Raw genomic sequence first — 13,793 nt, 5'->3', positions numbered from 1 at the left:
ATTATATAAACACACAGAATGCTGCCTGTGTTTACAAAATATGATACAGTGCTGAAACTGCTGACTCTTTACTTTTAGCATTCAGTTCCTTCTTTAAAAACCAAAATAAAACTAAACCCTTTTGACCCTAATCCTTTTTCATTTTAGAATGTGTTTATAAATGTATGCTAGTAATATAACTATGTATGTTGTGCATCTGTGTGATAGAAAACTGCACCGTATTCTTGGTCAGTCTTTGGTGAAAACACTTTCCTCAGTGCTGCAGTGTGAGAGACTAAAAACAGAGAGGGAACACGTTGGCCTCGGAAAGATCCCAAAACACACACACGAGAAAAGCTAAATGGTAAGAAGTATTTCCCGTGTCTGAAGAACGTCATCCTTTCTTGACGCCAACCACACGCAGAAGTCCATCCCTCTCCCTGCTCTGTCAGTTGCTTTACTTATTTCTCTGTCATTCTCATACTCACAGACACACACTGAGCTAAAGATAGTCCTAGCTATGGTTTAGTTAGCCTCAAGGCCTGCAGTCAAACATCTGGAAAACAGCTGGTAGCTGAATTAAGGACTACTGCCTGGGCAATGGTGGCTTTTATTGTTCTGCAGTCCAAATCAGTTCCCTCTATAATTACACTGCAGTGCTAATGAAGGTGTGAGGATTTATGGCATTGTGAATAAGCAGCTTGTCAAGGCACCACAAATCCTGTGAATGCTTCAAGCAAACTTGAGACCTATAAGCCTCGATGACTTCTTATGGTTGCATCATCTTTGCCAAACAAATGAAGTGCATGAACATAACTCCTTTCAGCAGTAAGTAAACCCAGGAAGTGAGTGGTGTGTGGGCCCTAGTATTTTTAACTTCTGCACCTGCTCCCTGTTGTGCCGACAGACCGAGCCTGGGACTTACTGCTTTCTCAGACACGTTCATAACATTCATTCATGTATACTTTGGCACTCTTGCAGCAAGGAAAAAAGGTGAGTGAGAAAGAGAGGTGAGATTATTGCACTAATATTTGTTCCACTGTCTTTTGGGTGGGGGGAAGGATTACCAGCATATTCCCCATATTTTCTAGCTCGGAAGATATAAAAGCCAATCAGAAAATAGCATCTGCTGAATAAGCGTATCTGCTTTGCACACTGCAGTATTTGTACACTGGAGCAGCTTCTTTAACACCTGATTCTGCAGAACGGATTCAAGAACAAGAGGTAGTGTTTTGGGACAAACGAGCACACTGCCACACCTCTGAACAATGTATTGTGCCCTTGGCAGTTTTTTACATGGAAATGCAAAGGAATCTAACTAAGGTATACCAAACTCCACAAAACACAAACAGGGGATATTCTGCCATTTATAGCCGAGTGGCAAAGTGACCATACATAGCATTATTTGAGACAGATTTTACAGAAATTTTACAGACGTGAGCATCAGAGTGGAGAAGAAAGAAAACTTTGAATGTGGTTGCTGGTGGACTGAGTATTTCAGAAACTGCTGGGACTTTCCTGCACAACCATCTCTAGAGCTTACAGAGAATGGTTGGAACAAGAGAAAATGTCCAGTTAGCAGCAGCTCTCTGGGTGAAAAATGTCTTGTTAACACCACAGGTCGAAGGAGAATAGCCAAACTACTTCAACATGCATCCCTACGTGACCACAATGATTGTGCCTTCCAGCAGATTAACAAACCATGTCATGATGTTCAGATCATCTCAAATTGTTTTCTTGACATCAAAACGAGTTTTCTGCACTCAAATGACCTCCACAGTCTCCACATGTCAATACAAAAGAGCACCTTTGGCATGTTGTGAAATTAGAGAATTGCATCATGTATCACCTAACAAATCTGCATCAAGCCCGTGACGCTGTGTGATGCCTTCATTTCAATGTGGACCAAAATCTCATAAGAATTTTTCCAGCACCTTCTTGAATATATGCTGTGAAGAATAAAGGCAGTTCTGAAGGCAAAAGTGGGTCCAACCCAGAACTAGCAAGGTGTAACTAATAAAGTGGCCAGTTAGTGTATATATTAAGAAAAAACTCAAAGTACATATAAAAATTACACAATTAAAACTCCTCATCCTCTGGCTGCATGCCTCTGCAAGCATGGATACAAGCACACCCAAACACAAAGCAGTGGAATTTTTGGAGCAGACACTAATGATCCTAATGAATCAATGCTCTGTGTGCCGGTTGTTTTGATGCCTATCCTTTTGTTTTCTGTCTTGGCAGTCGTGCTATGTGTTGCTGATCACATGGCCTTTAGAACCCGCTTGACTCATCTTCTGACTTAGACACTTGTTTTGTGAGGTTACTCAACCTGACACTTCCATCAGACAGTTATCCCAGTAGCTCAGCTAACAATCATGACCAACTGTAACCAATGACTTCCTGTATGTACAGTAGGCATTCCTGCTCAGGTATCAAGGTAGGAAATTTTGAATGGAACTAGATGATAATATATGAGATGAACTCCTATCAAACATTTATCCCCACAAGCTCTATCTTATCTTGCATGCAAAAAGAGAAACAGCCCGATTCCACTAACACTGCTCATCCTTCTTTATGTGCATCAGTATGTTTGATACAACAGATGCAACGTCCGTCTGTTACGTTGCTGAAGAAGACATTAGTTCAACACAGAGAGGGGTCACAGGTAACATGCACCAGTGATTACAATTGAAAATGTATATTTTACAGCGTGCAGATGTACACACACACACACACACACACACACACACACACACACTTTTAAGATGTGGAGATGTGACAGTAAAGGAAATATCTGTCTAAATTAATATCAATAAGCATATGTGCTTAAATGCTAACAGATGGTGGAAGAACATTTCATCTCCGCAGACATTACCATGTTTTCTACGTCCTATCTGACAGGTGAGTAACATGGTAAGATCCTCTGGACAATTATAACATCTCTACAAACGTGATATCATTTTGTACAACTTCTAATCTACTTATTACTGCTCTTTAACATAAAATTTCTTTTTTTTTTTTGGTCACCAAAATGATTTTTGTCCTAATAGTGAAACCCCACTCCCAAACAAATCCAAATTTGAAGGCTTGAGTGGTGGGGTGGGGGAGTGAATCACTCCACCATTCCCAAATTATCATTAAAATGGTTACATTTAAGCAACAAAAACTCACACAAAAATATGGTTTGAGTTGCCATTTCTTTAAAGCTTTATCGTCTCTGTTACCATAATAAAGCATGCCCACTGAAGAATCTAGACAACGTGCTACAAACACAAAATATACTTCCTCTTGATATACGTTAGTTATAAAGTTGTCCCTGATGTCCATAAAAAGAGTCAAATAAATCGATATTTTTTGTGACCATTTAATTTTTATTTTTATTTTTTTGCAATGAGGCCAGGCTGCTTTGGCAGAGCATTACAGTTCCACTTTGGCAGAGAACAATTTGCTTCACTTCAAGCCAACTGCATACTTAATCAGTGTTCAGCAAAGGATAAAGTATGACACTATAGATTAGGAGCAAAGTGTAACCACAGCACAGACATTGTTGCGTCACTGTAAAATCCTTTCTGTTCTTCTGCAACTAGTCCCCCTTCGACATTCCCTGTGCTTTTCAGCACGCTGAGCCCCTCTCAAGTTAATCTTGTCTAAATTATCTCTAACTGTCGACACTTTTACAATTCTTTGCGTCATTGTTGATGTTTCGCCGTTATTTACTTAAACAGCTGCAGTAGACTTTTTGAATGCTGCAGGCTATTCCGTTCGTGCAGCATTAAACCCGGAGCTGCTTGTGGCCTTTTGAAAGTTGTAAACCTGACACAAGTCAAAGCGTGTTTAGCTTCAAACTTGCTTTTTTGAAACACGTGGACATGACAGTATGTCAAGAGTTCATGTTTTTCCAATCAAAAACGCCAGAATTGTGAACACTGATGTACAAATACTCACAACAGGTACCCAAAATGATCTTTAAAATATCTATTATTGAATAGCGAGGCCATATGGCTTATGTCGCTTGTGCGATTCTGTCTTATTTTTATCCACAAAGTGTTAGTTTTCTTGACTTAATATTATATTTATTGTTATATTATAGACCTTAAACATGCAAACTTCACAGTAATATCGCACCATAGTTAACGCTGCAGTATGTGTGACTGAAAGTGATGTCTGATGACGTGGACTGCTCAGCAACTGTGTTTCAGTGCTATTGCCGTCATTCACCTCCTACATCGTTCCCTCGCTCACCTGGAGACCGCTGGGAGCACTGTGAGAATCATGTTCTTTGATTTCTCCAGTGCCTTCAACACTATTCTTCCCATGGTCCTGAAGGACAAGTTGGAGAACTCTGGAGTGGACCATCATCTCACTACCTGAATTTTGGACTACCTCACCGACTGACCACAGTATGTGAGAACTCAGGGCTGTGTGTCGGACAGGGTCGTCTGCAGTACGGGGCCCCCACAGGGAACGGTTCTGGCTCTGTTCCTCTTCACCATCTACACTGCAGACTTCTCCCACAACTCCACCCAGTGTTTTCTGCAGAAGTTCTCTGATGACTCTGCAATAGTCAGCCTCATCACTGATGGGGACGACAAGGAGTACAGAGGACTGACTCAAGACTTTGTGGACTGGTGCCAGCTGAACTACCTACAGATCAACACCAGTAAAACCAAGGAGCTGGTGTTAGACTTCCGCAGGCACAAACATCCTCCACTGCAACCGCTGAACATCCAAGGTATGGACATTGAGGCTGTGGACAGCTACAGGTACCTTGGTGTTCATCTGAACAACAAACTGGACTGGACTCATAATTCAGACGCCCTCTACAGGAAAGGTCAGAGCAGGCTGTACCTGCTGCGGAGGTCTTTTGGAGTGGAGGGCCCACTCCTGAAGACCTTCTATGACTCTGTGGTGGCCTCAGCCATCTTTTATGGTGTGGTCTGCTGGGGTGGCAACATCTCTGCTGAGGATAGGAAGAGACTGAACAGGCTGATCCGCAGGGCCAGCTCTGTTCTAGGATGCTCTCTGGACCCAGTGAAGGTGGTGAGTGACAGAAGAATGGTGGCTAAGCTTTCATCCCTGTTGGACAACATCTCCCACCCCATGCAGGAGACTCTGACAGCACTGAGCAGCTCCTTCAGTGGCAGGCTGCGGCACCCACGGTGTGGGACGGAGACAGAGAGATTTCGCAGGTCTTTCCTCCCCACTGCTGTCAGACTCCACAACAAAGACTTCAACTGATCAAACACGTTATTACACCGTATTAGTCATACTAATATTACTGTAAAAGTGCTACATCCACAAGCATCTTAGAACCACTAATTAAATCTCCATATGTAACAAATCCCAACAGTCATCATCTGTGTCTATCAAATATTGAGATTCACTGGTAAGAAAAGTGATTAATGTTGCACAAACTAACCATAATACACATAAAGATGTTATTAGCGATTTCAGACAGTCATGTAAAACACTGATCCCAGCATAAACTTTTACTTCATCCGCGCATGTATGTTCCCTAGTGTGTCCAACCAGGCAAGTCTGACAGCAAGAGCCGTATGTCAGCCTCTGATGACACTTTAGTAACCTAAAAAGGGAGCTACTTCAATAACCTCCAACAAAGCACTGCTCCCACTAAAGATGGAAACAACTAACGTGTTTCATCACTTGAGGCAAAAAACATACAGTTGAGCACAATCAGGCTGTAAATGACGAGATGCTAGCAGCTGGTGATGTGCAACCAAAAAGTAAACAAATGACCCCCCACCATGACACGAAGAGCAAACAGTGGATGGAAATTATTGATTTGGTTACGTAGTGGAAAAGCAGGGCTTTAAGGAGCTAGTTATAAAACTCGATCGAAGACAAGACAAAACAATAGAGGAAGGAAGATACATTTCAGCATTAGTTATTTTTAAACTAAAATGTTACGCAGTCATGTTATACTTTTCCTTAAATTTCAAGGAAAGATAACGAGGCTACGTTTGTGTCAACTTTTGACTTACGTTGTGTCACAACTAGAGCACCATAACGCTCCTGCTGCTGCTGGTGGCACCTTTTTCAATCTACTCGCTCTTCAAAGTAGGAAGTGGCTCAGTGCAAAAGGAGGATGGAAAACACCCATTTATTTACACTCATAAATGCTGCTACTTGTGGGCATCCAAAACAAAAACAAACAAAAAAACAAAAACAAAAAAAAAAACACTGTTCACAAATTTTTTTTCTATGTAGTCAAAAAAATGTATTGCACATTTCCTTTAAATATTGTGATATACTTCTGAAGCTGTATCACCCACTCCTGGGTGCAACATGTTATATCTAACACCAGCGGTCCCCAACCTTTTTTGCGCCATGCACTAGTTTTGTCTGACAATGTTTTCACGGACCAGCCTTTAAGGTGTCATGGACAAATACAACAAAATAAAACCAAGACTGGTACCAAAAAAAAGAAAAAAAAGAAGGTTTATTCATAACACACGGGAAAAGACCCAGGGAAACAGAGTTAACAATAAAAACGACAAAAAAAATAACGATAAAAACCTTAAATTCCTGAAAACCTTAAATTCCACACCCAAGGCTCAACTCTCACGGCCCGGTAGCAAATGACTCACGGTCTGTGGCCCAGAGGGTTGGGGACCGCTGTCTTACACAACATGAATTTGCTTTTGACCTTTTTTAACTGGGGTTTTTTTCTGCACACTGAAGAGGTTTTGATCTTGCAACCAATTCTGACTTTTAACTTGTTTCTTAAGGTTGGGTTTAATTTACTCACACCTAAAATCAAATGGCCTATTTAAAAAAAAAAAAAAAAAAGGGAGAAGAAGAAACAGGCAGAGTTCTTGTAAGAAGGCAGCACAGACTCTTTGCCTTAACTGCATGCAAACCAATCGTGCTTATGTGAGCAGTCAGCCCTCAAAGACATATGTTTGTGTATGCCAGAAAAGGCTGCTTAACCAGGACATAATTGTGATATATGATTGTTTGACAGCACTTGAAAAGAAAAAAAAAATATCTCAAAAATATGTGTTGATGTTTACTCTAATATGTGACACAATTTGTCCCAGGGAAACTCAGTCAAAACTACATTTCTGCAGTTGGTATCAACTTTAGTGTTTTGCAGTAACAGAGCTTGGGGGAGAACGTAAGCTGATCAGTCAAACTGCAAATATGATATGACATTGCCAAATGGTGTACTTACCGCCACAGCTATCATTGAGTCGTCTGGTTTCCATTCTGCTTTCTGGTAGAAGCCAAACTGAGCCGCTGCCTTTGCAGACTCGATATAGCTGACTATCAAAACACTGGGCTGTGGGTGGGAAACAGAAATATGGGAAAGAAAGTGAGCTCTGGAGGTCAAAATCATCTGATTTGATATTAAAAATAACACTGGAGCTACAAAAGAAAACAGCATACCTCTTGTATCAAGTAATTAATATAGAAATATTTTTTTAAAAATGCTTAAAAAAACATGCTGTGTGACTCATCCATCTACGAAAAAATAAAAATGAAATAAATCCCAGGCAGCAGCCCAGTAAACAATGTTAGTGTGATATTATGACAGCAGCTTTATTTCTAGTGTTGGTTGTGATTGACAGAGATAATCTATAAAGATATTTGTCAGCCAATGTGCTGGAAGGGGAATTGTCGGGAATGATTTATTGCCTCAAATGGTGGGTATTTGGCAAAGAAGAAATACAGATTTGATTTCAAATTCTTTTCCAAAAATGGGATGACTATAATACCTCAGTGATGCCAAAAATCTCCTACCTAGTGAGGCCCATGGACTGTGAAAAATCTATTTTTACTGAGAAAACAAAAGCATGTTGAGGCTTCTCTTTCTATCACGCAAAATGGATAAACTACAGGTGTGTTGCGAAGTTCTCATACAGCCATCATGGGCATAGATGTCATGGCAATTATGTGGGTTTTCATGACTTTCATGAACTGTTCTTTTTCCAGGGCTGAATGACTGTACAGCATACATCTATAATGACTTTAAAAAACAAGAACTGGGTGCACAAGGTTCTACAATATCTTTGAAATTGGCAAGACCAAGGCCTATTAAATTCTTGTTAGTGATCATGACTACAACTGGTGGTTTTTCTTTGGCAGCATAAAAATGATTTGTTTGATAGCACTCATTGGACTGACCAATACTCAGAACAACGGGGAATTCCAAGGAACTCAGTGATGACCTAACATTTACACAAGTTGACACAAGAAGCCATTGCTAAACAAATACATCTTTCAAAAAAAAGATGTACACAAATCCAAGTTACTTGAATGTGTCACCACTTTTCCAAAGGGACAGTTTAACCCCAATGACCTGAAAAATGCTGGAACACCAGCATCACTGTCCATAGTGAAGCAGGATTACATCAATGTGGACTGAGAAGGTGTCGACCAAGAAAGAAGCCCTTGATCCAAAATCGACACCTTCAAACTCTACTTAAATTTGCCTTCAAGAGCCAAACGCCTTCTGAAGAAAGTTTTATGTTCAGACGAGACACAATTATTTGGTTGCAATGACAACAGTTATGGTTGGAGGAGTAAAGGTGAAGCTTTCAACTATCAAAAATGGTGGTAGCATCACGCTCTGGGGCCGTTTTGCTGCCCTTGGCACATTGCACAAAGTGGATGGAATAACAAAGGAGGACTACCTCCAGATTCTTAAACTTCACTTTAACAGAGTTAGACGGTCGAACTTTGGACACAGTTGGATGTTCCATTGTTCAAGGAAGACAATGATCCCAAACACACATCAAAATTGGTTTTGGAACAGATAAAAAAAGGCTAATATTAAACTTTTGGAATGACCTTCCCAAAGCCTTAACGTCGACCTTATAAACAATTTGTGAACTATGATTAAAAGCCATGGTTTGTACCTGGAAAATGATAAACAACAAAAAAACAAAAACAGTTCAGAGAAATCACTGCAAGCCCAAAGTTAACATGACATTGATGCCTATGATATCTGCATGTATACTTATAACCACAACCGTATGCTTGAGGCTACCACCCTTAGTTTACCTCACCTTATTCTCTCTACAGCAAAATAAGAACTAGCCTACAGCTTCAAAGAGAAAACCTGTATGTCCAACCAATAAATTTTCAAATTTTAAAACAGCTGCTGAAGAGGAAAAAAAAATGTGAAAAGATTTGGTTTCTTAAGATCAAGCATCTGGCACAGTATAATTCAACATTCAACAATAACAGTACAGAGCATCACCAATAATGGAAGCTTGAGACTTGCTACAAAAGTATGACTGCCAATTGATTTTACTGCCAATTGAAGTGGTAATCGAGCTTTTTCATGTGTGGGCTTCACTCTGGTGACCTCTCTTGATTCAGTTAATCCTGTCCTTCCACTTGCACAATTAGCACCACAATCATTGAAAACATTTTTTCAAAGTATGTATGGCGTCCCAGAGTGTTAAAGTAAGGCTGTTGAATCAGTTTTCAGTGAGATATAACAAGGATCATTATTACAGTAAAAACAGGACACTGGCTATGGTGAGGTAAAACAGTAATGTAATTCCAGCTGTGCAACTTTAATGCTGGTATCTACTCACTGTAATGAGACAACAGGCTTAACCATTCCCAACCTATTGTGTCGCTTTCGTAGAATTAAAATTTAATAATGCCAATGATACCTGAACCTGATGGAAACAGAAACCTATCTCCTCATTAGGAAAAGCAAAACTTACTTAAATAGAAGTAGCACACTGACATGTTGGAAGCTCAATAGCTTACTTTTGTCTTTCTACATCAACACACTGGATTTGAAAGGAAACCATCACAGTGAGGTTAGTCTTTACTCTTGGTACTTTCTGTCAGTCACCTAGCAAGACTGAAAACTACTAAGCCAAATTTTTGGTGCCATTTATTTGGTTGGATAATGATTCTATGAAAATGCTGACTTCTCCTTGGGAAAAACCCCTAACTTGCTCATTGCTAATCACAATATTGACAACATTAACAATACCAAAAATGGATCCAAGTTAAATTGTATGGAAATAAAAGTTTGTGAACTTTTGTTTCCTTATTTCGTTTAAAAATCAAAATTATTTCTTCCTCTGGTAGCCCTGCAGTAGCCTAATGTTAGCCATCTGATAACCCCTAAGCTATACAGAAAAGTTGAAGGACACAATGGACTTAGTAGGGGTGACCAGCACATGTCAAGAGGAAGAAGTTCCTCCAATCGACATTCCTTTTCCTGGATGCCCCACGGATACTTGCAGGCACTCAGAACTCTTAAGAAAGAGGGGAAACAAAACAAGGTCGCATCCTGTGCAGGTCTCTGGAAATTAACTATAACCCTGATCCATTGTTGCCACAACTCAATAATATTCAGACTGTGTGCATGTATCACAGACCGTTATAAACAATGTACACAGGAGCAGGTTATAAAAATCGATTATATGCTCCCTTTCCATGTCACCATGGCAAAAACGTCCAAATAAACAAGGCCAACAGAGAAGAAATCAAAATACTCTGTATGATGTTGATAAAGATACTGAAGAAGTACTAAAATGGAGGCACACCAAACAATTCATGACCCATTCCGCATTTCTATGGTATTGAAAGCTGAGCTTAGTGGGTAGAGAAGTTCCCTGGAAACAGTGAAAGAGAAACCACATCTACTCTCTGCATTTTTTTTAAATTTTAGATTTAAAAAAAAAAGTGTGAAAAACAGGAATTAATATGATGAAGCTGCCACCATGTCAAACATCACCTGAATCCCACATGCAGTGACTCAAAATATATATTGAAATATACATATTTTTTCTTATGCTGTTAGACTTCTTCAATTAACCCTTGTTTCAACAACTTATCAAGAAAGTCCTTGATGTTTTTATTTGCATTTCTTGGGAAGAAGAGATTGCCAATAAAGCATCCATGTGTTTGACAAGCTACTGACCTACCACTAATTTCTACAGTCTGTCCTTCCAAGTTCCATTTTGAATGTCACATCACTGGCATCACTATCTGTTCAGCCCTGTTTATGTTGTTACCACGCACCTCAAAGTCACTGCTCCCTTGGCTCTATACCAGCAGGTTCAGGAGTCAATTAAGCCAGATGTTTTAGACGTTGCAGTGCTCAGAGTTTGGTGTTTTGTTAAGAAACCAGCTACAGCACAGCATGTTGGCACTTTTATAAACTTATTGGTGCGGTCCAATAAGTTTATAAATAGACAGAATTAACATTGACTGATTGGTTTAAGTCACTGTGAAATGTTCCTGTCATGTGATGCATTTGTGGCCATGACATACAAAATAAACAGCGAGATTATTGTGCTGAGATAAATGTTGACATTTATTTTGTAACTGCGCTGCCTAAATTCCCTATAACTACTGGTAAGCAAAACATGCCATGGCATGTTTTGAACACTATTACAAATGTTTTGTTGACAGTAACTTAACCTTTGACCTGTATGTTGCTGGGTAAAACTGATGAGTAGAGCGGAGGTAGCTGTACTTGGCTTAGGTGGTAGAGTAGGTGGTCTACCAATCTAAAGGTAGTGGACTGCTCCCTGACTCCTCCAAAGGTACTGACCCCCGCTATGTAGGCATCTGTATGAATTTGTGTAACACTTATAGTAAGAAAGTGTTTTGAATGCTCAACTGAGCAGAAAGGCACTATATAAGTACCAGTCCACCTACCAAAATATACAATTTACTAACATTTGGGCAACTTTAAACTGAACTGCTATAAAGCGTCTATCAGGTGAACACCAATCCACTGTGGTTGAGTTTTGCTGTCAAATTATTGTTTTAACTTAAGTAATGAATGACACATCCACGTGTAATGATGTGTAACGAGTTCACCTGCCGTCTGATATCTGTGTACGTGGAACCCTCTGCCAACACATCAAGGTTAAAAAAAGAAAGAAGAAGTAGTAGTTTGAGTTACTCATATGGGGACACCACAGTTTCTCCCCGTGTTTATTTACGGCACTTAATAAAACATGAAGGGCAGCCGGCCAGGTTATCACCCTCTGCTGCAATGCGTTTGAAATGAAAACGGCACCAGATCACATCTTAGCTAGCGTTTTTTTTGTTTTGGTTTTGTCAGCTGATTTCAAGACCGATCAGAGTTTCAACTCACCCGACTAAACCAAACGCTGAGCTGCGTCTCTGACAGCAGAGCGAAGTAAAAGCGCTGGGAGCTGGGCTGGATGTAGAAGGGCTCCTCTTCGCTCCTCAGCGGACAAAGCAGCCTCCGTGGCCAGCCGGTTAGAAAATACATGACGGCAAACTCACTCCGCCTCGGCGCAGCAGTGCCAAATAGTTTGTGGCCCCCTGTTCCTCCTTAAGTGCAATATTTAATCCAGGTGACTCATGAGCGGCTCCGGAAATACAAAAAAAATTATAAGGTATATACAAGCCAGTGTTGACACCGGTTAAGGGTACCATACAGCTTCCAAACAGCCGAGTGAGGCTACACAGCTAGCCCGGGCTAGCGCTGGCTTTTCAACTTAAAGCTAATGAGAAGTCCAAGTGTAACCGAAAACAACAGCACGCAAACCCGCAGCGTCACCATACGGCCCCAAACGGCGGGTTCAGACTCAAGAGCGGACCGATTAACTTCCACACCCGGTGCCGTGTGGGTTCTAGCGAAGTGTGGGTCTGCGGTGTTTAGTAACAGCAAAGCGTCCAGTTTTCACTCCTCTGTGCCTCACCGTCGCCATCTTTCCAAGAGTCTGTCTGACCAAAAGCTGATTGGCTGCAACAGTGGAAGTTTGCGTCCTGTTGACATCTGACGTCACCGCTCCGTTGTGCGAATCCAGGTGGCGGTGTCGGCAGCTTGGCTCGATGCTGCCATCTGGTGGTGAAAATGGAAATGCCTGGGAAAAACAATTTCATTGCGGTGTGACTTAACTGCAGTCTATCTGACATCTTTTAATTGTAATACATTCTTTTTCTTCTACTTTTAATTCTTCTTTTCATTATTATTATTTGCAACCATTGCACTGAATCCTGCAACCATAATCCACATTAGATTTGCTATGTTCTTTTTAAATCAACATATATCAACACAAGCTTTTAACCTAATTATTTAGAGCCTGTGCATCAGTTTTAGCTCTTATATCCAGCTCATAAATCCATCCATGAAATGGCGCGCTATTTAGAAGAATAAAAGTATTATTGAAATAACATGGAATTTTAATCATGTTAGTGTATCATTCTTCCCATAATAATAAAATAAAATAAAGTTTGTGGAACAGGACTATGCTGAAGCACTCAGTGAGTGTTGATGGACAAGTAGAGAGAAGGTCAGGAGGAGTTGCACTGGGTCTTTGTGGAGCCAGAGAAAGGGTAGGTTTACAAGATGGATATATGACCTGCTGTGTTGTATGGTTTGGAGATCACAGTGTCAACATAAAGACGGGAGACTGATCTGGAGGTGGCAGAGCTGAAGATAATGAGATTACCACTGGGAGTCCACCAGGATTAGAAATGAGTATATCAGAGAAATAGCTCAGGCTGAGTGGTTTGAAAAATAAGTCAAGAGAGGCAAGGCTGAGATGGTTTGGAGCGAAGGATAGCAGATATACGGGACAAAGGATGGAGCTGCCAGGCAGGAGGAAAACAGGAAGACCACAAAGAAGATTCATTCATGTAGTAAAGGAGGATGTGCAGTTGTTGTGACAGAGGAGGATGCTAGAGAAATGCAGGGAAGCAGCTAGATGTTGTCAGCGGCTAAAGAAGGAAAAGAAGCAGTGTTTGTGAGTTTTCCTCCCCATAAACATTTACTGTTTATATATATATATATATACCACTAACGCCACAGATATAAGACATGTATTAAA

General features: G+C 40.5%; 1 protein-coding gene across 2 annotated transcripts in view; it reads right to left on the bottom strand.

Moving 5' to 3' along the window:
* Nucleotides 1-12,716, bottom strand: part of ric1 (RIC1 homolog, RAB6A GEF complex partner 1) — a 42,108-nt gene extending 29,392 nt beyond the window's left edge. The window contains exons 1-2 of one of the 2 annotated variants that reach the window (XM_040000780.1): nt 12,089-12,716; nt 7,178-7,285 (exon numbers count right to left, since the gene is read on the bottom strand). In XM_040000780.1, the coding sequence (XP_039856714.1) occupies nt 7,178-7,285; nt 12,089-12,229 (249 nt within the window). In that variant the 5' untranslated portion in view covers nt 12,230-12,716. The remainder of the gene's footprint in view (nt 1-7,177; nt 7,286-12,088) is intronic. The other variant, XM_040000779.1, reaches the window with a different exon arrangement.
* Between the last annotated feature and the right edge of the window lie 1,077 nt (nt 12,717-13,793).

This window comes from Simochromis diagramma, unplaced genomic scaffold (genome assembly GCF_900408965.1).
Source record: "Simochromis diagramma unplaced genomic scaffold, fSimDia1.1 OVJJ01000596.1, whole genome shotgun sequence".
Classification (NCBI taxonomy): Eukaryota; Metazoa; Chordata; class Actinopteri; order Cichliformes; family Cichlidae; genus Simochromis; species Simochromis diagramma.
Note: the sequence above shows the minus strand (reverse complement) of the source record. Positions and strands in the feature narration are given on the sequence as shown.